The sequence below is a fragment of the Nyctereutes procyonoides genome, unplaced genomic scaffold, assembly GCF_905146905.1.
Source record: "Nyctereutes procyonoides isolate TBG_1078 unplaced genomic scaffold, NYPRO_anot_genome, whole genome shotgun sequence".
Taxonomy (NCBI): Eukaryota; Metazoa; Chordata; class Mammalia; order Carnivora; family Canidae; genus Nyctereutes; species Nyctereutes procyonoides.
The window spans coordinates 47930119-47955696 of NW_026575125.1; the positions used below are offsets into that span (position 1 = coordinate 47930119).

General features: G+C 38.0%; 1 protein-coding gene across 4 annotated transcripts in view; it reads left to right on the forward strand.

Moving 5' to 3' along the window:
* Nucleotides 1-25578, forward strand: part of HDAC8 (histone deacetylase 8) — a 223363-nt gene that overhangs the window by 28480 nt on the left and 169305 nt on the right. For 2 of the 4 annotated variants that reach the window (XM_055338988.1, XM_055338986.1), the window contains exon 5: nt 18087-18194. The exons of the other annotated variants lie outside the window; for them this stretch is intronic. In XM_055338988.1, coding sequence (XP_055194963.1) covers nt 18087-18194 — 108 coding nt within the window. The remainder of the gene's footprint in view (nt 1-18086; nt 18195-25578) is intronic. 4 annotated transcript variants of the gene reach the window in all.

The window sequence follows — 25578 nt, forward strand, 5'->3', positions numbered from 1 at the left end:
GAACTAAAAAGAAATATGACCCAGAACTTCTACTGCTAGGTATATACCTGAGAGAATAAAAAATATATGTCCACACAAAAATTTTTATGCTAATGTCCATTGAAGCATCATTCACTATAGCCAAAAGATAGGAAAAAAACCAAATGTCCATTACCTGATGAATGCAAAATGTAGTATATCCATATAATGGGATATTGATAATAAAAAGGAAGGAAATACTGAGATAGGCTACAACATGGATGAACCTTGAAAACATTATGCTAAGAAGCTAGTAGTCACAAAGACTACATATTGTATATTCCATTTACAAAATATCCAGAGTAGTAGATACATCTGTAGAGACAGAAGTAGATTAGTGGCTGCCCAGGCCCAGGAGCTTTCAGGAAAAATGAGGTCTAGTGACTGCTAATGAGCATAGGGTTTCTTTTAAAGGTGATAAAAATGTTCTAAAATTGCCTGTGGTGATGGATACACACAACTCTGTGAACATTACTAAAAGCCATTGAATTATACTCCTTAAATAGGCGAATTTTATGACATGTGATATAGCTCATTAAAGCTGTTTTTAAAAGGAGGAGGAGAAAAATAATAAACACAATTCTGGGTGAAATAAGTAAGATTTTTTTAATAAATTAATTTTTATTGGTGTTCAATTTACCAACATACAGAATAACACCCAGTGCTCATCCCGTCAAGTGTCCCCCTCAGTGCCCATCACCCATTCACCCCCACCCCCCCGCCCTCCTCCCCTTCCACCACCCCTAGTTCATTTCCCAGAGTTAGGAGTCTTTATGTTCTGTCTCCCTTTCTGATATTTCCCACACATTTCTTCTCCCTTCCCTTATATTCCCTTTCACTATTATTCATATTCCCCAAATGAATGAGAACATACACTGTTTGTCCTTCTCCGATTGACTTACTTCACTCAGCATAATACCCTCCAGTTCCATCCACGTTGAAGCAAATGGTGGGTATTTGTCGTTTCTGATGGCTGAGTAATATTCCATTGTAGACATAAACCACATCTTCTTTATCCATTCATCTTTCGATGGACACCGAGGCTCCTTCCACAGTTTGGCTATTGTGGACATTGCTGCTAGAAACATCGGGGTGCAGGTGTCCCGGCGTTTCATTGCATCTGAATCTTTGGGGTAAATCCCTAACAGTGCAATTGCTGGGTCGTAGGGCAGGTCTATTTTTAACTCTTTGAGGAACCTCCACACAGTTTTCCAGAGTGGCTGCACCAGTTCCCATTCCCACCAACAGTGTAAGAGTGTTCCCTTTTCTCTGCATCCTCTCCAACATTTGTGGTTTCCTGCCTTGTTAATTTTCCCCATTCTCACTGGTGTGAGGTGGTATCTCATTGTGGTTTTGATTTGTATTTCCCTGATAGCAAGTGATGCAGAGCATGAAATAAGTAAGATTGAGAAAGACAAATACCGTATGATTTCACTAGTATGGAATCTAAAAAAATAAGCAGAATCAGACCATAAATACAGAGAACTGATGGTTGCCAGAGGGGAAGGGAGGGGAGTAGATTGGAGGGTTGGGTAAAAAAGTGAACAAGAGAGAGAGATACAGGCTCTAAGTTATAGAATGAATAAATCACAGGAATAAAAGCACAGCATAAGGAATATAGTCAATGATATTGTAGTTGTGTTGTATGGTGACAGATGGTAGATATACTTGTGGTGACCATAACATGATGTAGAGATGTTGAATCACTATGTTGTACACCTGAAACTAATGTAACGTTGTGTGATAACTATACTCAAATAAAAAAATTTTAATAAAAAAATAAAAAGCTAAAGCAAAAATAAATAAGTAAGTAAATAAATGGGGGCACCTGGTTGGCTTACTCGGTTAAGCATCTGCCTTCAGTTTAGGTCATTATCCCAAGGTCATGGAATCAGGCCCCACATCAGGCTTCCTGCTCAGTAAAGAGCCTGCTTCATCTCCCCTTGTTACTCTCCCTGCTTGTACTCCCTCTCTCTCTACCAAATAAATAAAATCTTTTAAAAAATTAAATTAAAAAATAAGCTAAAGCAATTTTTAAAAACTCTGGGTCTTAAAATATAAATATACATTTTAGTGATCAGAAAATAATTTTTTCCTGAATAATCAATATTCTGTTTTTCTATTCAGTGGAAGAAAAGGATAGGGAAACCAGAATTAACTCAGAGACCCCTCCAAACTTACACTTTTCATAAAGATTCTGATTATTGTTTTACTTTTTTAAATAGTATAGATTTTTTATAGTGATTTCACAGTTAAAACATCCTCTTTGCAGTGCAAATTTTCTATTGGAGGATGCTTTTCACATGAAGTAGAAATCAGATCCATTGGTTACCCTTCACATATAAAATTCAAGTCCAGACACTCCCCAGGATGGCCTTAAAAGGCTGGCCTTAGCCTGTGTTTCTAGCCTCATCACCTGTCGTTCCCTGCTCTAGCCAATTCTTCATTTCACAGTTGTCTGTGACTTCTCATGTGCTCCCTCTGTCTAGAATGCTCTTTATACCTCTTCTCTTCCTGGAAAGCTACCCCGTCAAGGTACAGCTTAATTTTTACCTTCCTAGAATTCTTCCTGACTCTCATAGACAGAATTAATTGCTCTTGCCTTTGTTTTAATAGTATTTGGTTTTGTAATTAGCATATTGTGTTATGTTAGCTTAGCAGTCTTTGTCAGCCAAGGCTTCAATAACAAAACCAAGTGTTTACTTCTGTATCCACTGAATGTACCAAGTATATGTTGCTTGGCTCATTGTACAATAACATTTGACTGATGAGTGGATGGACAGAGAGACAAGTAGATATCTGATATCTAATTGAGTCAGCTTGCTGGTTGTGGTCTGGGAAAGGAAGCATAAGATAACACTTCTCCCCCTACCCAGCTTCTTTAGTGTCAGCGATAATCATTTCCTGAGTCCCTATGGAATGTCTAGTATCATAACAAATCCAAAAATATATTATATATAAACCATGGTCCCTGCCCTTAAGCATCTTCTGTAATTGAAGAGATAAGACTCAGATGTTTGATGCAACTAGACGATAACATAGAACAACATAATTGAGAGCTCAGTAATTTAAAGCAAATTGTAATTGCTATGACAATTCAGTGAAAAATAAACTGGTTCCTACCTTCAGGTGTTAGCACTACCTGGCATACATAGCATTTCAGGCAACATGAGGGCCCTAGAAGTGACCCCCGAGTAGATTTCCAAAGTGGCACAGGAGACTAAGAGCTACCAGCACCATGGTGGGCAAGCAATAAAGTGCACAAATAATCCCCAAGCTAGCCTAGTCAAGGGAAAAGCGAGTCACGGCTCCTTGGAACACTTGTAAAGCTTTATAGGCTCTCTTCCACTCAAGGGAATCCCTATATCTTTACCTCTTTTATGGAACTTTTTTTCAAAATCCACTTATTCACAAATATTAAGTGCTGTATTAGTTTCCTATTGCTATAACATGACCACAAATTTAATAGTGGCTTTAAACAACAGGGATTTATTCCCTTATAGTTCTGGAGGCCAGAAGTCTGAAATTAATCTTAAGGGACTAAAATCAAGGTGTCAGCAGGGCTGCACTCTCTCCAGAGGCTCTAAGGGAAACTCTGTTTCCTTGCCTTATCCAGTGTCTGGAGCTGTATTCTTTGCTCATGGCCCCTCCCCAAACTACAAAGCCAGCAATGTAGTTTTTCTCTGTGACTCTACTTCTATTATGTGACCTTCTTTTCTGTGTCAAAGCTCCCTTTGCTTTCCTCTTCTAAGGAACGCTTATGATTACATTAAAGGCACACCCAAATAATCCAGGATAATGTCCCCATTTCAAGATCCTTGATTTAATTACATCTGTAGTGTCTCTTATGCCATAAAATGTAACATTCACAGGTTATGAGGATTAAGACATGGACATCTTTGGGGGCTGCTATTCAACCTTCCATGAGTATCTACTAAATAGCAGGCACCGTGCTAGGCACTTTATAGCTCTGCTATATTTACTGTATTCATAGCTTCTCTCTCCTACAATGTAAATTCCTGGGAGAGAGAGGTCCGTTTTGCTTTTTCACAGTGCTCAGCATGTGGCCTTGCTTGTATATAACAGATACATAGTAAATAATTAATGGATTATATGAGCCACACCATGTCACATAGTAGAATTTAAATTAACTTCATTCACAAGATATGTATTCAGTCAGGGGGAAGTATCTTTGACATCTGGGTAGTCTGATAGGAAATAGTTGTTGAGCTCTTACTGTGTGCCAGATATCTTGCTAGTTATTAAATTAAAAGTAAGGACAGAAGTAAAGTAGTCCTGCCCCTAAGCAGAAATCATGAGCAGCTGTGTGCCTAGGCCAGGTAAGAAGGCTCTGGTTGGCAGAGAAGCCATGACCCAATCTATAGGCATCTCTTAGGGGTGCAGGTTAATGGATGAGCTATCTAGAAGGAACCCCAAAGGTCATCTAGTACCACCACCACCATTACCTCCAACCATCACCCCACCTTTACGTTCCTATCTACTGTTGAGATTCCCTCTCCAATATCACTGCCTAGCATTCTCCAACTTCTGATTGTATACCTCTTGTCACAGGGAGGTCACTTTTCCCAGGGACAGCCCATTTGATCTTCAAGCCATTCTAAAAAGTTAACAAAAAGTCTTTCTTCTGTTGAACTGAAATAATGCCCTTGCTCTTCCTAGCCATCCTGCCTCCTGCAGCCACACAAAACAATGTACTTCCTGGAATGCACAGTCTGGAAGAGCCATTCAGATATTTCTAAAGGCTTCCCTGAATCTTCTTATTCATCCATTTATTCATTCAACGAAGGGTCTCTGAACATCTATATGCCTCCCACTGTTCAAGGGACTGGAGATACAGAGATGAGTAGGACAAAATTCTGTCCTCAAGGAGCTCACAATCTAGCAGGGAAGCAGTCATGTGTGCAATGTGACAAGTGTTCCAGGAGAAGGAGCTGAGAGTGGAGATCAATCAGCTACACATAGGGCTATTAAGAGGTCAGGAGGGTAGTATTTGAGCTTGGTCTCATTCAGTCAGTCAGTATTAATGAGTACCTACTACACATCAGGCATTCTGCTGTGTGCTAGGGATATAATAGTGACCCAGGAATTTACCAGGCAGAATATGCCAGGCAAAGGGATCAGCATTTGCCAAGTCAAGAAGGCACTCACTTATTTAAACATTTGTTTTGGTTGTTGGATTTTTATTGTGTTTGAAGCAAAGATGGTAGGCACTGGAGATACAGAGATAAATCACAGTGACACTGTTTCTGACTTCAAGAAGCTTGTAGTCAACTGGGATATACTGACAAATAAACTAACATTCTGACATGTGATTAATGGCTGTAATAGGCACAGAGTACTTGGAGAGCACATAAACAAAGACACTAAGCTCAGTAGGGGTGTGAGGAGGTACTATGTTCAGAGCAGAATTTTTTTTAATATTGAGGCTGTTGTGATGCTTGATCTGAGTCTTGAAGGGCAAAAAATTAGAAGCCAGGCAGATGCAAGGGAGAAGAATAAGGAAAAGGAAGCTGAACATGTGAAGGTAGGAAGGCATGAGAGAATAAGAATTGTGACAAGACTTGTCAAGAGTTCAGTATGGCTGCAGCAGAAAGTTTGTATGGGCTAGTGGCAGGAGATGGGGCTGGAAACTTAGATGAGGCCAGATCCTTAAGGACCTTATGTACTGTACTAAAGTGTTTGGACTTTATCCTGAAGGCAGTAGGGAGCCAGGAAAGATCATTAACCAGGGAAGTGACACAATCAGATTTTTCTTTGACAAAAATAACTCTGGCCACAGTGTGGAGGATTAAATCCAAGGGGGGAGACTAGAGGCAGAAAGACTGGCTAGAAGGCTGGTGCAGTCAGCCAGGGCAGTGATAATGAGGGCAGTGGCAGAGGAAACAGGAAAGAGGGGCCAAAGGGAGGATTTACAAAGTAAAATTATCATGGAGAGGAAGACAGAATAATCAAAACTGACACTAAGGTTGCTAGTTTGAAAAAATGATGATAGGAATACAGGAGGAAGAGTAGGTTTCAGGGTGATGGTAAGTTCATTGTTTGTCATGAGATTTTTACCTGATAGATGTCTAGTAAGCAGTTAATTATAAAAGTCTGGAATGCAGTAGTGCCTGTGCATAAACTAGAATGGCATGTCAAAATAACAGTTCTTAATTCAACAAATATTTATTGAGTGCCTATATGTGTTATACTAGAGGAGGTGCCTGGGATTACAAAGATCAATAAGACAGTCTCTTCCCTCCAAGAGCCCCACCTCATTGGGAAAACAGAGGTAGAAGCTAACAATGGTAAAGCAATGTGGAAACACAGCAATAGAGGTCTGCACAGAATATTGTTATAGGAACATTGACAAGAAGGAAGTTAACCTGAGGGAGAAGAGGGAAAGCCTTCTAAATTAAGTGCTATTATCTCAGCTAAATCTTGAAGAAGAAATGGGAGTTATCAGTGTTTAAAAAAAAAAAAGAAGGAGGAGGAAAGGAGAGGAAAGGACATTCCAGGTAAAGGGGACAGCAAAATCAAAGTCAAGGAGGCAGGAACAAAAACATGGTGTATGCATTTCAGTATTGGTAGAGTACAGAATACAAAGATGAAATTAGAGTATATAAGGGCTGGGTCATGGAAGGCTTTGTGTGCCATGTTTAGATAGTTTGGATTATAAACAACAAAGAGCCACTGAAGGTTTTAAGGAAAATGACATGGTCAGACATGGAAAATGTCATGGCAGAATGATCATGGATCATTCTGATGGTTGTGATGGTTGTGTTTCCCTATCCTAGAATACAAGCTCCATGAGGACAAGGATTTTGTCTCAGTGCCTAGAACAAAGAGCATCTAGTATACACTCATAGATATTTGTTGAATGAGGTAATTAACATAGGGGAATGATGTGAGGAGCCAAGTCTAAAGGTAGGGAAATTGTGGCAATAATCTGGAGTCTTTAAATAATGAAGGCCTGACCCAAGATTGGCAGTGAGAAGTGCAAAAACAGCACTGGAGTCAAGAACTATGTATCAAGCTTTGGTATGGCTAGACGGTGATACCTGCATGATTTTAACCTCCTTTCAATTTAACATACTGACATTCTGCTATGTTCTGGATACTGCTAAATCTCAGGGACACAAAGAAAAGATCTGTGCCATGTTTTTAGAAAGCTCTCAGTTTAGTGGGTTAGACCATTCTATGAAAGACAGATACAGTATACTGTATATATCATGTATTGGTTCTGCAGTGGAGTTCTGAACTGGTGGGGACACCATGTAGAAATGACTAATCCATGTGGGGGAAAGGCTTCATAGTAGTGACCTTTGAGCTGACTGTCAGACATGAAAGAAGGAATTGCCAAAGAGAATGTCATTCTGGAGTAAAGAATCATGTGCAGGTACATGGAAATTGTGAAAGAGCTTGATCAGATTCCACAACCAGTGAGAAGATGGGTGTGGCTCTGCTATAGAGATGGCAAATAGCTTTTATGTCATGTGTTAACTCCATTTGACTGGTAGTAGCTACCAATCAAAGATATCACCATCTACTCAGACAAAAGCTAGAAAAACACTCCTCCATTATTTCTATACCGAAATTGGTTTTTTACTCCAATCCCTTCTTTGTACCTCCCACTGCCAATTTCATGCCAGGCCTTCATAAAAGGCTGTGTTAAGAAATATTCTGAAACCCTTTCTGGGCTTAATGGGAAAGAGTAATGTGATCAATTAGTAATGTCTACGATGGGTTATAAAAGTAAGGAATGGCAATATGCAGTCACATCCCTGAGTGTAGAGTACCGGGCCAGGAATGGCAGGAACTAGTGCCTTAGAGTCCAGTTTTGAGAATGTGGAGATTGAAGTACTTATGGGTCAGAAGTGTCCAATTGGTAAGCAGATCAAGAGTTCAGAAGATAGGTCAGTGATGAAGATGTAGATTTTTGGAATTATCTGTGTATACATCAGAATTAGATCAACTTTTCTGTAATGGTCCAGATAGTAAATATTTTAGACTTTGCAGGTCATGAGCTCTCTATCCATTCATATTTAACTTTGCTCTTGTTGCCTCAGAGCTGCCATAGACAGTATTTAAATGAATGGGTGTGGCTGTGTTCCAGTAAAACTTTATTAACAAAAACACATCAGGCTGGATTTGGCCTGTGGGCCATAGTTTGACAGCCTCTAACGTTGATAGGACACAGCATACAGTCATGGGATGGAATAAATATAGTTGACATCAAGACAAGACTTGAGTTCAGTCTCAGCTCTCTACCTACTAACTTTGTGACTTTGAACAAGCCAATTAAACTTTTCCTCACTCTGTTTCCTCCTCCGTAAGATGGAGCTTCATGCTAGTGCCTGCCTTACATGCTTCCTGTGAGGAATAACTGAGCTATTCCATATAAGTACTAATTACAGTACCTAGCACTCAATAAATGTTTGCAATTATTAATATCGCTATTTCTTTTTTAAAAGATTTTATTTATTTATTCATGAGAGACACAGAGAGAGGCAGAGACACAGGTAGAGGGAGAAGCAGGCTCCACGCAGGAAGCCCAGTCTGAAACTCGATCCCGGAACCCCGGGATCGCACCCTGAGCCAAAGGCAGACACCCAACCACTGAGCCACACAGGCATCCCAGTATCACTATTTCTATTGAGATTGTTCATCTCATTGTTCATTGTTGTGTTAAGAGATTTTAAGATCACAGGAGTGAGTGAGATCACTGGAGAAAAGTGAATGGAGCAGAAGAGAAGAGGGCATCAACATTTAAGGGGCAAAAAGAGGGGGAGAAACCAGAGAATGAACTGGCAATTGAGGACCCAGAAAGAAGTATAGTTGACCGTTGAACAATGTGAAGGTTAGGGGCACTCACCCACTGCACCGTCAAATATCTGCATATAATTTTTTTTAGTATATTTGACATAGGATGTTAGGTTAGTTTCAGGTGTCACATAAAACTTTTGACTTCCCGAAAATTTAACTACTAATAGCCAACTGTTGACCAAAGCCTTATAAACAGTTGATTAACACATATTTTATGTATTGTTTGCATATTATACTGTATTCTTATAATAAAGTAAGCTAGAGAAAAGAAAATGTGGCTAAGAAAATCATAAGGAAGATAAAATATATTTTTTATACTATACTTATTTTTAAAATATGTGTATAAGTAGACCCACATAGTTCAAACCCATGCTGTTCAAGGGTCACATGTAATGTACAGGAATCTAAGCAAGGAATCTGTTTTAAGGAAAAGGCAAAAAAGCAAAAGTCTTCCACATTAGAAAAATGGGGAAAGGCCATGAAAAGGCAGTTATCTGGGGCACCTGGGTGGCTCAGTCAGTTAAGCATCCGCCTTTGGCTCATGTCATGATTCCAGGGTCCTGGGATCCAGCCCCATATCAGGCTCTCTGCTCAGCAGGGAGCCTGCTTCTTCCTCTCACTCTGCCTGCCACTCCCCCTGCTTGTATTTTCTCTCTTTCTGTCAAATAAATAGATAAAATGTTTTAGAAAAAGAAAAGGCAGTTATCAAAAGACAAATGAGCAATAAAAATTTATTATAAGAAGTTCATTTTCAGTGATAATCAAGGACATGAACAAAAACATCATGTGTTTTTGTTGCTTATCTGTGAGATAGGCAAAGATTTAAAAAATTGACACAATGTTACCAAGGCTGTGAGAAAACAGGCACTCTCCTATACTTACTGGTGGGAATGTAAATTTTTTGGACTTTACAGAGGAGAGTTAAGCAATATGTATCAAAATGAAAAATAAGCATATCTTATGAGACAGCAGTCTTCTGAGAATTTACCCCAAAGGAGATAGAAAATTATACAAATGCATTTTAAAAATACATGTAACAATGTTGGTCTCAGCATCATGATAGCAAAAACAACCTAAAATATTCAACAATAAAATAGTTATGGCAGATACACACAGTGGAATACTATACAGCTCTTAAAAATTATGACATAGCTCTATACTTAATTGACATGGAAAGATGGCCATGGCACATTATGGCAGGTTATAAAGCAACAGTGTAATATTTTTCCATTAAATAAGACTTTGCGGGATCCCTGGGTGGCGCAGTGGTTTGGCGCCTGCCTTTGGCCCAGGGCGCGATCCTGGAGACCCAGGATCGAATCCCACGTTGGGCTCCCGGTGCATGGAGCCTGCTTCTCCCTCTGCCTATGTCTCTGCCTCTCTCTCTCTCTCTCTCTGTGTGTGACTATCATAAATAAGTAAAAATAAATAAAAAAAGAACTGTTTAATAAAAAAAAAATAAGACTTTGCCTCCTAGCAAACAGTGTTTTTGATTTTTTTCTCTGTAGTGAGATTTCAGGTCATTGCACTTTTTGTTAAGTTTAAATAGTTGAATATATTTTGCTGAACATGTGTCATTTTATAGAAACAGTAACAAGTAATATGCTGGTAACCCAGATCTCTGAAAGAATAAAGCCCTAAGTTTGTAGCATTTTCTAATTTTGATGATATAAATACTCTCAAGAGCTTGCAAAATTCCTGAATATTTACTAATCACCATTCCCTAGCTGGCTTTGACACACCACTGGCACTGAGCCACCCAGGCACCCCAAAAATAGAAGTGTTTTTAAAATTACCCATATTGTACTAGGCCTCATTGATAGCTACCTTTCTCTCTCTCTCTTTCTCTCTCTCTCTCTCTCTATCACTTTTAGTTTCTCATCATTCATTTGCTCCTCAGTTTGCTCTTCTGACACCACTGAAAATATACAAGTAACCATCTGATCGCCAAATCCAACAGACCCTTCTCAGTCCTCAACATATTCAACTTCATTGTTATTAATAATTACTTGCCCTCTCATGCTAGCCTTTCTTCTCTTATCCCAAGCAAAGACAAATAAGTTTCATGGCTTAGCACGGCCTGCCTAGGACAAGCTGAAAATGAAAGAACCTAAAACCATGGGACAGGAAGACCTAGATTGGAGAAGGGTCGGGGTATATGTGTTAGTGGCCACATTTTATCTATCTTGGTATTTTTAGGGCTTCACTAGTGGGTGGAACCCAGCAGGCACACACAAATATGGCTCACTCTCCATGACATATGGGGCAAAACACTTCATCTTTCCAAGCCTCAAGTTCCCCATATATACAATGAGAGTGATAGTAATACCAACCCTAAGGGTTGTTTCAAGGACATTCATGTGCTTGTATATTGTGAACTTTAAAGATTATTCAAACATAAGAAATTTAAAAGTTTATGATGTTATCTTTGTTGGGTATTTCTTCCCAACCTCCCTAAATTAAACTTCCCTTGACTATACCTCCCTCAACCCACTATTTCTTTCCAGTTTCCATAAAATTGCTTGATTTCTCCATTTTTTTTCTTTCCCATTTACTCCACAACTGTCTGTTCCACTGGAACTCCTTTTACCAGGTTCACCAGAGACAAGTAATTTTTAATCTTCATCTTGCTTGACCAATATTCGATACTGGTAAACATGCCTCAGTTCTTTCTTTTGTTTTAAAGTTATTACCAGGGGGCACCTGGATGTCTCAGTCAGTTAAGCATCTGACTCTTGATTTCAGCTCAGGTCCAAGCACCACATTGGATTCCATATTGGGCATGGAGCCTACTTTTAGAAAAGATATTTATTTGAAAATGAGAAAGAGCACATGCAGGGAGAGGAGCAAAGGAAGAGGAAAGAGCAGACTCCCTGTTGAGCGGGGAGCCCAACCCCAGGACCCTGAAATCATGACCTGAGCCGAAGGCACTTAACTGACTGAGCTACCCAGGAGTCCCCCTTCTTAATGCTCAAATTATCCCAAATTTGGCCAGTGAGATCTCCTCCAAGCCAGAACCTATGTATTTTTTTTATCGGATCCCATCACTTCTTTTTTTTTAAATAAATTTATTTTTTATTGGTGTTCAATTTGTCAACATACAGAATAACACCCAGTGCTCATCCCGTCAAGTGCCCACCTCAGTGCCCGCCACCCAGTCACCCCTACCCCCCGCCCACCTCCTCTTCCACCACCCCTAGTTCGTTTCCCAGAGTTAGGAGTCTTTCATTTTCTGTCTCCCTTTCTGATATTTCCCACTTATTTTTTTCTCCTTTCCCCTTTATTCCCTTTCACTATTTTTTATATTCCCCAAATGAATGAGACCATATAATGTTTGTCCTTCTCCAATTGACTTATTTCACTCAGCATAATACCCTCCAGTTCCATCCACATCGAAGCAAATGGTGGGTATTTGTCGTTTCTAATCCCATCACTTCTTTAATGCACCTTTGCTTTCCAGTGAATAAAATTTCCCCAGTTCACCTTGATCTTTCCCTACTCCAGGCCTAGAATCAGCCATTTCTTTTAAAAGCCATGGTTCCTATTAGTAGGAAACAGTATTTCGTTACCACAGTCTAAGCACTAGATATTCTCATTGCTACTGATGCACATTGCTGTTAGACTTTTTCTGTAGAATGAGCTAGGAAATATGTACTTTTTTGAAGTTGTGAAACTTAATGGAAATGGATTATAGCATCAGCAATAATCATAATAATCCATTTAGTCCATAATGATATTCAGTAGAGAAAGAGAGGGGGAAGGGAAAAAGATCTTTTCTCTAGCAGAATACGAGCTAATAAATATAAAAGGAGGATAGAATAGCAAATCACTATTTTGCAGCTTCTAATACAATAATTGATTTTGACAAAAATTATCAAATGTATGTTAAAATCATTGAGTAAAAAGTTCTTGGGGAACAGGATATTCACATAGTCTCAAATTATCACCCCACAGGTTCCTTGCTAAATTACTAATGGGGAAATGTCCATTTACAATGGGAAAATCTGGCAGTCACTAGGTTAAACAAGTGATTAAACCTAGCATTGTCAATACCAGGACAACCTAACATTGTGCCTTCTGATGTAATAAGAAGTACAGAGCACCATTTATGAAGTATTCTTGCCAAATTTGTTTAACCTGAATCTAAATATAAAAATAACAATTAGACAAGCCCAGAGTGTGAGACTTCCAGCAAGTCAACTGGCCTGGATTCTTCAAAAAACCACTATCATGAAAAACAAAAGAAGGTAGAAGAATTGTTCTAAGATTGAAAAAGAACCCAGTTCTGGCAATCAAATAATGTGCCAACCTTGAATGGATTCTGAATTGAGGGGGTGGAGATCATAAACATATATGAAAGACATTTTTGGAATAACCTAATAAATTTGAATTTATACTGTATATTAGATGATTATTAAGTTAATATTGATTTCTTAGGTGTGGCAATGTAGAAGACTTCTTTATCTTAGGAGATGCATGCTGAAGTATTTAGGAATGAAGTGTCCTCATATTTGCAGCTTACTTTCAAATGACTCAGCAAAATGTATATGTGTATCTGTCCAGAGAGAACAAATAATGGGAAATTAGTAACCATTTGTGAATCTAAGTGTAAGATGTGTGACTACTTGTACTACTCTTCTAACTCTTCTATAGGCTTGAAAGTTTTCAAAATCAAAGTTAGAAAAACACTTCTTTTTAAAGCCTTTGAAACTATATGGTGAGATTCAACAAGTGGTGCTGGGACAATTGGATATACACATGCAAAAAGATAAAATTGGACCCTTATCTCATACAATACACAAAAGTTATCTAAAAATGGATAAGAGCTAAAACTATAAAACTTACAGAAGAAAATGTAGGAGAAAACCTTTGAGACTTTAATAAAGCAATAATTTCTTGGGTACAACAACAAAAGCGTGATCCATAAAACAACAGAAAAGTTGACAAACTGGACCTCATCAAAATTAAAAACGTTTATACTTTAAGAGACATCATTATGAAAATAAAAAGACAATTCATAAACTGGGAGAAAATATTTACAAATTACATATCTGATAAAGGACTTGTATCCAGAATATACAACTCCTAAAATTGAATGATAATAACACAGACAACCCAATTTAAAAATGGGAAGGCTGGGTGATGGGCACTGAGGGGGGCACTTGGCGAGATGAGCACTGGGTGTTATGCTATATGTTGGCAAATTGAACTCCAATAAAAAAATTTTAAAAATTAATAAAAATGGGAAGGGATTTAGGTAGACATTTTACCAAAGAAAATATATGAATAGTTAATAAGCATGTGAGAAAATGCTCAATATCATTAATCATAGGGAAATGCAAATTAGAACCACAATGAATACCATTACACACCCACTAGAATGGCTATAATAAAAAAGATAGATGGTAATGTTTGCAAGGATGTCCAGAAACAGGAACCTTTATATGTTTCTGGTGGGAATATAGAGTGGTACGGACACTTTGGAGGACAGTTTAACAGTTTCTTAAGAAGTTAAACATAAATTTATCATACATCCCACCAGTTCCACTCCCAATAGAAATGAAAACATATCTACCTGAAGACTTGGACATAAATGTTCATAGCATGTCTATTCTGTTTTATTCTATTTGGTTATTCATAATAACCAGAGAGTGAGAACAACCCAAATTTCCATCAACTAGTGCATGGATAAACAAAATGTGGCATATTCATATAATGGAATACTATTCAAGGATTCAAAAAGGAATGAAGTACTGATACTTGCCACAACATGAATGAGCCTCAACAATATTATGCTCAGCAGCCATGCTCATAGATATTTAATCAATTGAGTTGAAAACTGATGTCAATGCAAAAACCTGCACACAAATGTTTATAGCAGCTTTTTTTCATAACTGCCAAAATTTAGAAGCAACCAAGATGTCCATCAATGGTAATTGGATGAGTAAACTTATATCTAAACAATGGAATATTATTGAGCAGTAAAAAAACAATCTATCCTATAATATTGAACTTAGCTAAGAGGTTAAAACTTAAATATTCTCACCAAAAAAAAAAATAAATATGTAATGTGATAGATGTGTTAATCAATTTGGTGGGGGCACTCCGTTCACAATGTATATGTGTATCCAATCACCACAATGTCTACTTTAAATATATTACAATTTTATATGTCAGTTATACCTCAGTGAAGCTGAAATTTTAAAAATTGAGCTATCAAGCCACTAAAAGAAATGGAGAAATTTTAAATGCATGTTTCTAAGTAAAAGAAGCCAACCTGAAAAGACTACATACTGTATAATTTCAATCATATGACATTCTGAAAAAGGCAAAACTTAGAGACAGTAAACAAAGATTAGTGATTACCAAGGGCTTAGAGAAGAGGGGAAGAATAATTAGGCAGAGCACATAGGATTTTTTAGAGTGGTGAAACTATTCTGTATGATTCTGTAATTGTGGATACATGATATCATACATTTGTCAAAACACATACAACACTAAGAGTGAACCCTAATGTAAGCTATGGACTTTAATAATAATATATCAGCATTGCAACAAATGTGCCAGGCAAGATATTAATAGGGAAAACTGTGAGGTGGGGAGAGGGTATATGGGAACTCTCTGTTCTATCTGTTCAGTTTTTCTGTAAATCTAAAACTGTCCTAGAAAATTCTATTAATTTAAAAAATTATCTTAAGTAGGGGCATCTGTGTGGCCCAGTCAGTTGAGCATCCAACTCTTAGTTTCAGCTCAGGTCATGATCTCAGGGTTCTGAGATTGAACCTCACATGGGGCTCCATACTCAGCAGGGAGTCTGCTAGAAATTCTCTCTCCCTCTGCCCCTCCCCCTGCTCATGCTCTCTCTCTCAAAGTAAATAAAGCTTTAAAAAAAGAAAAAATTATGCTAAGAAACCAGATAGAAGAAAACATATAATGTATAATTCCATTTATGTGAAATGTTCAGAAAGACAAATCTATACAGAGAGTTGATTAGTAGTTGCCTGGTTCTGGGGGTAAGAATAGGGATTACCTGTAACAGGTATGAGGAATCTTACTGGAGGGATAAAAATGTTCTAAAACTAGATTATAGTGATGGCTGTCTAACTCAGTAAATTTATTAAAAATCATTGAATTATATACTTAATTTGGGTAAATTTTATGGTATCTAAATTATACCTTAATAAAGCTGCAAAAAATATTCATTTGAGCTCACATTTAAAAATTGCCTTTTATACATTAGTTCCATATAACTGTCAATCATATAAATAATGTATAGTGGAATCCCATGTTCATTGATCAGAAAAATTAATATTGTTAAGACAATACTGCCAAGTTGATCTACAGATTCAGTACAAACCCTACCAAAATCCTAGCTGGACTTTTGTAGAAATTGACAAGCTGATCCTAAAATACATATGGAAATGCAGGAGACCTACAGAAAGCCAAAACAATCTTGAAAAACAACGAAGTTGGAGGACTCACACTGTAATCGAAACAGTGTGGTGCTGGCATAAACATAGACATATAGATCAGTGGAATAACATTGGGAGTCCAGAAATAAACCCTCACATTTATGGTCAATTGATTTTTGACAAAGGTACTAAGTTCACTAAGGAAAGAATAGTTTTTTTCAACAAATGGTGCTGGGACAACTGGATGCACATGCAAAAGAATGAATCTGGACCTCTACTTTATACCATACATAGCAGTATAAAATAGATCATAGCCTAAAGGTAAGAGCAAAAACTATAAAACTCTTAGAAGAAAGCATTGGAGTAAATCATGATAACTTTGGCTTAGGCAAAGTCTTCTTAGATATATCACCAAAAACACAAGCAACAAAAGAAAAAAATAAAGAAATTGGACTTCATCAAGATTAAATTCTCTGGGACTTCAAAGAACACCATCAAGAAAGTGAAAAGACAGCCAATAGAATGAGAGAAAACATTTCCAAATCATACACAGGCATACCTTGGAGGTATTGTGGGTTCAGTTTTAGACAACTGCAATAATGCAAGTATCACAATAAAGTGAGTCAAATGAATTCTTTTGGTTTTCCAGTGCATATAAAATGTAGTCTTCCAAGTTTGCAATAACAAATTATATCTAAAAATAACGTATATATTTAATTTTAAAATACTTATTGCTAAAAATTTCTAACCACCATCTGAGCTTTCAGTAAGTCATAATCTTTTTTGCCAGTGGAGGGTTTTGCCTCAGTGTTGATGGCTGCTGACTGATCAGAGTGGTGGCTACTGAAGGTTGGGCAGTTTCTTGAAATAAAACAACAATGAAGTTTGCCACACACATGGACTCTTCCTTTCAACAATTTCTTTAGGACGTGAGGCTGTTTGATAGCATTTTACCCACAGAACTTGTTTCAAAATTAGAGTCAATTAGTGAGTTTGTAGCATCCATTGTAAGGAGTGAGAAAGAAAGAGCTAGAGAAAAGTAAATGATTACTGAGCAGCCTTGAAGGCCCACCTGTGATTGGGAACCATAAATGTGTAATGGTGTACATCTGCAGTTACATGGTTGGTTCCAATAGCACTTGACCATCTTAGCTTTGAGAACAAAAAAAACAGGTGGTCAGACTGACTATCATTGGGATTTGAGGTTCAGGTGCCAGGAGGAAACTGGCCGATAAGCTAACTCATAAGTAAGTACTAAGGTAGGTTCTTACAGAAAAAAAAAATCACATTTTCAAGAGTCTTTAAAAAATGAAGTACTGTATTTCTGCCTTTTGCCATCTTTTGCTGCTTTGCTGTAAGCAATTTAGAAGCAATTAATTTAGTGAAAGGAGCATTGAGAGCATTTAAATATAAGCCTCAGCTCTCCCAGTGACTGTGACACCAAGGATAAATTGTCAAAGGTGACAGCTGTAAGAAGGCTAAAGAAATTATCTTTCTGGCTGCTTGTTAGATCATGCCAAGAAATTAGCTTTATGCCATAAAATAAAACTCTTCAACCTCTCTTGGCAACAATTCTTCCAAATTTCCTCTGTGTTACCAAATTTCTCCTGATGAAATTTAGATCATTTTCCTTGCACTAGTGATCATTTATACAACATCCCTTTGTAGAATAAACAATAGTTTGAATCGATCCTACCCCTACTCTGCTCAAAATCCTCCAAAGACTTCCTGACTCACTGAAATACAGTCCAAACTCCTTGTGATGGCCCCTGTGGTTTGGTCCCATCAGAACTCATCTTGTACCACTCTCCTTCATTAACTGTGTTCCAGCCACACTGGCCTTTCAGCTTCTCAAATAGGCCAAGGAAGTTCTTTCCTGCCTCAGAGCTTTTGCAATGCTGTTCTCTCTGCCTGGAAGACTTCTCCATCTCAGTATAGGTGAGTTTCTTTTCACTTTTCAGGTCTTTGTCTAAATATCACCTACTCAGAGAATCTTTCCTGACCAACCTATCTGAAGTAACCTTCACACATACCCTGTTACTCTCTATCACATTACTGTGTGTTATTTTTGTGATGTCACTTGTCACAATATGTTGTTTTCTTGTTTATTTTTGTATTTTTTATCCACTTCAACATACCCCCCCCACACACACACACAGTGAAGTCTTTGAGAATAGACTTCTCTGTATTATCTGTTCATCTTTATTCCCAGAGTATAGAGCAGAGTGAGTGCTCAATACAAATTTGTATGTTGAGGGAGGAAGAGATAAGCCTCTTGTTACCTGTGCCCAATAAGTAATCACCACGATTATTTCTCAAGCCCTTAGTTATTTGTATTGTCCTCTACTGTACTCTTCCATAAGTGGAATAAAATCCTGATTTCCTGACTGGTCTTGAATATTAGAGAGAGGATTATCATATTATATAGACTTTCAGAGTCAGAAAGAATCTTAGTCATGTATTCTAACCTCTCTCTCCACGTAGAAACCTTTCCACATATCTATCCCAGGATTCCTTAAAATGCCTCAGTGGCAACTACAGAAAGTAAAGGGGTAGCTAAGTATATAGGATTCTGGAGCCTAAAGTGTCCACCCCCTACTCACACTTTAACCAGTGCAGTGTTGATTTTGTTGGTTTCCTATATTGGGATTCCACATAAAATTTCATTTGAAAAAAAAAAGTCTGCTGCTCAAGAGAACTTTAAAAACTACAGATCTTGCAGGTGCATGGCAGCTCAGTCAGTAGAGCATGTGACTCTTGATCTCAGGGTCATGAATTCAAGCCTCCCGTTTGGTGTAGAGCTTACTTTAAAAAAAGGAACTACAGATCTGATCTATGCCTGAACATACATATCTTGATATTATTCCTTTCTGCCATTTTTACATCTCTGTCTTTTCAATATTTAAAGATGGCACTTTTGACAGCGATCACTATTTGTGCATGTGCTTGTCACTACAAAGACAAATGTACCACCAAATGGTTCTTTCTACATTGAAAGCTTGACCATGAGTTAACTAAGGTGTTTATTTCATAGATTTATCTTGTTGCTATCCATCAAGATGGTCTGTGCAGTCTCCCAGGAGTCTATAGCTGTGCTGCAGTACTCAGAATCACTTCAAATATGACCTTACAGAATATCTTTCATTCTCCTTTTCACATCAGTGAATTACCTTCTTTGTTTCGATATTAAATTTCACCCTGGTGATATCCACCCACTTTGCTAATTGATTCAAGTCATTTCAATTTTAAGTGTGTCTACCAAACAAAATTGCCACATCTAACTTTGTTTTTTGGATACATTTAATGCAAAACTCCCTATTTTATCACACTAAAAAAAAAAAAGCTAATGGGATCCCTGGGTGGCGCAGCGGTTTAGCGCCTGCCTTTGGCCCAGGGTGCGATCCTGGAGACCCGGGATCGAATCCCACGTCGGGCTCCCGGTGCATGGAGCCTGCTTCTCCCTCTGCCTGTGTCTCTGCCTCTCTCTCTCTCTCTCTCTCTCTCTCTCTCTCTGTGACTATCCTAAATAAATTAAAAAAAAAAAAAGCTAATGACTTGTCTCTAGATCCAGGACCAGCTTCTACCTAAATCCATGCGTTGTTTATTTGTTTGTTCTGGGAGGGATGGGGAGCAAGGAGTCATGGATCCTTAAAGTTTCCTGATTTGGGTACTGATCAGCCCAATTTTAGTGATCTGTTCCAGTTTTTCTAGTTTATCACATTTGAATTTGTAAATGTATAATCTGATCATTATTTTTCTTTTATTCAAGGTAAAAAATATGAGTCCTTTTCTCCATTCTTTAGACAATTCATCATTCCTATAAATTTTTTAAAATAAAAAAAATGTTTTCTTCAGAGCCTACCATTTGCTAAGCACTGTGCTTGGTAATGAAGATATAAAGATGAATAAGAGATACAGTCCTTGCTCTCAAAGAATTTATAGTCTAGTGGAGGAGACAGGTACAGGAAATAATCATTGCAAGCCAGTTTGATAAATACTATGATAGAGGTTTGAATAAACTGCTGGAGTACAAAAAAAAAGAATCAACTTTCTTTGCCTGGGAAAGGAAGGTGGAACTTCAGGGCCATCTTCACAGCCAGATCCTTTTTTTTTTTAAGATTTAATTTATTTATTCATGAGAGACAAAGTGAGAGAGAGAGAGAGAGAGAGAGAGAGAGAGAGGCAGAGACACAGGCAGAGGGAGAAGCAGGCTCCATGCAGGGAAGCCTGACATGGGACTGGATCCCGGGTCCCCAGGACCATGCCCTGGGCTGAAGGCTGTGCTAAACCACTTAGCCACCTAGGCTGCCCCACAGCCAGATCTTAAAGGATGGGTAAGAGGTTGTCAGAGAAGATGGAAGTCATTCAACATCCAAGACTACATGTGTGCAAAGTCTCAGAGACTTAGAGACTATACTATGTTTGGGATAAGGAGAAAAGTTTAATGTGGTTAAATTGTAATTGAGGGGCATGGTGAGATAAGAGGCTTGAGAAATAGGCAGGGACAAGATCATGAAGGGCGTTGTGTACTATGCTAAAGATAGGGTTTTTTTTTATATAAGAATGCAAACTCATTGAGTTTTTAAGCAGGGTAATGACATTATCAGAATTGTGCTTTAGAAACTCATAATAAGCAGCGTAAAGTGTGTGATAGGGAGGGAGCACGAGAGGAATATAAGACTGCTAGAAGCTCTGTAGGATGTCACCAATTCCCTAAGTACCCTAGGATATAAATCATTTTTGTTTTTCAACTGTAAAATAGGAATAGCCATTTCTTCCCTTACTTCACATGGAGCTAATAAGAGTAAATGAGATAATATGTCCTCTGAGTCTCTTAGAAGAAAGCTTCCAGGTTAAGGCTAGGTGGTCGGAAGTTGAGAAAAGCATAGTCTATACCATATAATTTAATACTTCTTCATGCACACCTTATGTTTTTTAAAATATGTTTTGTCTTATAGCTTGATTTGACTCAGTCATAATCTTTTAAAGGGCAGAGTCCAGGACATCTTGCATTGTCCACTACCCTTAGTACAGAGACAGAACACAGAATGAGTCCTTAGCACCTTCCTGCAGATTGATTGCATACAGTGTCTCCTCTTAGGCAAGCTGCCTGAGACTAAGGTATCAGAAGAAGGGCACAGTATGATTGGGGACTAGGATTCTCTAGGGGTGTCCAAAAAGATTCCAAGTCTTGTTCAACCAGGCCTATGAGTGCCAGCAAGGCTCCTTTACTCCCTGCCTTGTGCTTGACACCTTCTTATAAATATGAGGTAAATTATAAAATTTCCCTCTGTATAAAATAGAAATAATTATAATTTTGCTAGGAAGTCATAATCTACAGCTGAAAAATATTGAGTGGAATATATGTATATTATGATTGTGAAAAAAATTTCAGAATTTAGCTAGTCATTTGTTTGCAGAAAAGTTGTAAAAAATAATGTTCCACTTTTTATATTTTGTCTTTCTGATATCACAATTAATGTAGATATAACATGACAATAACCCTAGGTGTTTTCAATCCAAGTTTTGAACAATTGTAGTGATACATGATAAAACTTTGTGGAGGAGCCCAATCCTATAGCCAAAAGGACATTTGAGGAGTTTCCATATGTTTTATTTGTATGTCAAAAAATTACCCTAGATTTGCATCAGCAGAAGCCAGAATGTCTGAAAGCATTCCCTGCATTTTTAAAGCAAGCACTCTTCTCTCTCCTGATTTGGCACAGGTTGTGATCAGTTCACTGAGCAGAAAGGCATTTCCTCCTATCCACACTTAATATAAACTTCAGCCAATTTAATGGGGTGTATTATGTAGGTTGGGGATACAAGCACGTAAAGTCTTTGGCTCCTGAGACACTCATCTTGTGTGCCAAGACCAGGTGCAGAAATATATATATATATATATATATATTTAAAGCCTGAGACAGCTGCTTTGCCAGTGATTTTCTATTTTTTCTATTTAACTGGAAAAGTTGGGCAGGTACAGTTTCTGTCAATTATACATAAAATGTTATTTTTCTTGTAGAGGAAGAGAGTACATTTAATTCTTCAACTCAGTATTGATGTCTAAACCATTGAGGTTTTTTAAATTGAGAGCTTAAAGCAAAAAGTAATATTTTTGATTGACCAGAATGCTCAGGAATGGAATATTCTGGTTAATTGACTTTTCTGGTTTAGAAAACAATTACACCAGGCTTTTGATTTGTTTTATGCATATTCTTTAACCTTTTTAAAATTTTTTTTATTTATTTATGATAGTCACAGAGGGAGAGAGAGAGAGGCAGAGACACAGGCAGAGGGAGAAGCAGGCTCCATGCACCGGGAACCCGACGTGGGATTCGATCCCGGGTCTCCAGGATCGCGCCCTGGGCCAAAGGCAGGCGCCAAACCGCTGCGCCACCCAGGGATCCCTCTTTAACCTTTTTAAAAAATATGTCTATAGATTTCTGCCTTAGTAAAGCACAATAAACTGGACCTGATTGAATCTTGCTACTATCACTTAGAGTCACACAGTGTTTCTGAACCCTTGATTCTAATTGGATAAGATCACCAAAAGTTCCACCAAAAGTTGACTAAATCTGAACTGAACCTGGGGTATACACTGGGAAATTACTTTTGGAAATTGTTTGGTTTCTTCTCATTTACTTCCTTCCCTAAAAGCAGAGTGATTTGTAAAAGAAAAATTCACTAGCCAAGTGAAGACTTTGATTTGCTAATCTATACTTTACTGAATAGTAAAACCATAGTTTAGAATAGGAAATTTTAGCCAATGTCATGAGAGGAAAATGTTCTAAAAAGCTTAGATCTGAAACATGAGACTTTGCATGTCAAAAGGAAACAAGTGAATTGAGTTCCTCTTGACCTGTCTATTCAATTTATTTCCTAACTAAATCTTACAGCAATTATCAGGGGCCTACTCACCACTTTGACCTTTCTGTAGTGCAGATGTTAGGTTTTGTATAAAAAATAGCTAAGATTCTTTTTCTAAGATTTTATTTATCCATGAGACACACACACACAGAGAGAGAGAGAGAGAGAGAGAGAGAGAGAGGGGCAGAGACACAGGCAGAGGGGCAGAAGGAGAAGCAGGCTCCATGCAGGGAGCCCAACATGGGATTTGATCCTGGGTCTCCAGAATCACACCCTGGGCTGAAGGCGGCGCTAAACCGCTGAGCCACCCAGATTCTTGGCAGTAAATAGACCTGCTTTATACTTTTTCCATTAGTTTACCTTGGACTATGTAATTATCCAAAGGGAAATATGGTCTGTGAATTCTGAAAGTGGCCTTCCAGCACTTCTCACCATAATGAATTCATAGTCCTTTTTCTTGATTCATTTTCAGGCAGGTATTACGTTATTTCCACTCTCCCAAGCCTTCATTTGTCTTTAATAGAGACTGCTTATCATGCCAAATGATGTGGAAAGAGTGAGAACCATGTAGAATGATGCTGCTATCACATTTATTTTATTTCCTGGATGACATTTTCAGTTTTGTCACACAGTTAATGGATTTGTTTCTATTAACAAGTAGAGCCTTCTTGACCTAATCCGTTTTTCACGCATATTCCTGTGTAACTTCTAAATCTAAAGGTGCTAGGACAGTAGTTAAATTGGCTGTACAGAGGAGAGGACCACCACAAAATCAGTTTGTGCAAATTTGGCCCTGGGTCATTCACTTATATTTTGGGGAGATTCATAAAAAATATTTATCCCAAATCCACATAACCTGAAAGTTGAAATGATTACAGTTCAGTGGGATATCGTAGGAGAAATCTGGAGAGAAAAGTTGCTACCAGAAGGATTTGTGGCAGTTCTTTTTTTTGACCAAGGAGATTTAAATTCAAGTCAGAAAATGGCAAAGGAGAGAGAGACAAACAGAAAAAGTAGTGAAGTGGTGCATGAAAGACAAGTGAAGAGGTAGGAAAAAACCCACCAGATAGACTAATTTCAGCAACATTGTAAGTGAAATGGAGAGGGGAATAGGTATGAAGGAGAGGTGGAAGAAATTATGAGGGAGAGGAAGAGCAACAAATGTTGATAGAAGGATATGAAAGCTGTTTACCAAAGTGGTTGAGCTCAGGTGCAGAAGAGCCAGACTGCCTAAATTCAAATTCAAGATCAACTACTTCTTACCTATGTGACTTTGGACAAGATATTTAATCTCCCTATTTTAGTTTCCTCATTTTTAAAATGGAAATAATAATAGTATCTACCTCACAGGGCTTCTGTGAAAATTGATTGAGTTAACACGTTGAAAGCACCTAGTACAGTTCCTGGCACAGGATCATCACTCAATAAATGTTGCCTGTTATTTTTATTATATGCCAACAACAGAGAAAAGCTAAACCCTACTACCAGCTGGTTCCAAAATAGCTATAATGAAAGAATTATAAGAGTTATGCTAACATTGAAAGAAAAAATAGGAAGGGTCAAATAAGTAAACACTGGAAATCTATGATGCTGAATTTTGATAATGGGACTGAAAAAAATGTTGCTAAATCTTTGCCAGTTACAGTTCAGCTGTTGAACAGTGCAGGTAATCTGTCTCTGCCTTAGTAAGGTACCTGATGTTTTAAAAAATGTCTTAATGTCATTCATGATCCAAGCATCCTTGATCTCTAGCCCAATGGACATAAAACAGCAAATACATGTGAGTAAATGCAGTTGACTGGGTTCTGTGCTTTTTCTTAAAAATTGACTTTGTGGTTTATAGTTCACCAGGGCATTTAAGAAGCTAGATGTTTCTGGTAAAGAAAAAAATACTGCCTGGGGAACCTGGCTGGTTCAGTTGGTAGAGCATGTGACTCTTGATCTCAGGGTCATGATTTCAAGCTCCACATTGCATGCAGAGCTTACTTTTTAAAAATTACCTAACCACAAAGCTGCAGACACATTTCTCAGAGTTTCAGAAGTATATTTGCTGCAGCTGGTTTATCCTCTGAATACCTTTGTGTGAGAAATGCCCTACACAATGAGGAAATGATTTTATTCAGCTATTGCAATAGGGAGAACATTTATTTTTTATTTTTTTAAGATTTTATTTATTTATTCATGACAGACACAGAAAGAGAGAGGCAGAGACACAGGCAGAGGGAGAAGCAGGCTCCATGCAGGGAGCCCGACGTGGGACTCGATCCCGGGTCTCCAGGATCTCACCCCGGGCTGGAGGCGGCACTAAACCGCTGGGCCACCCAGGCTGCCCAGGGAGAACATTTATTAATGAGGAATAGCTCAAAGAAAAGTAAGGGAGCCTGGGATTTTACAGAGACAGGTAAACAAGGAAGTCATCTGCAAGTCTTACGGGAGTCATTGGGAAAAATGG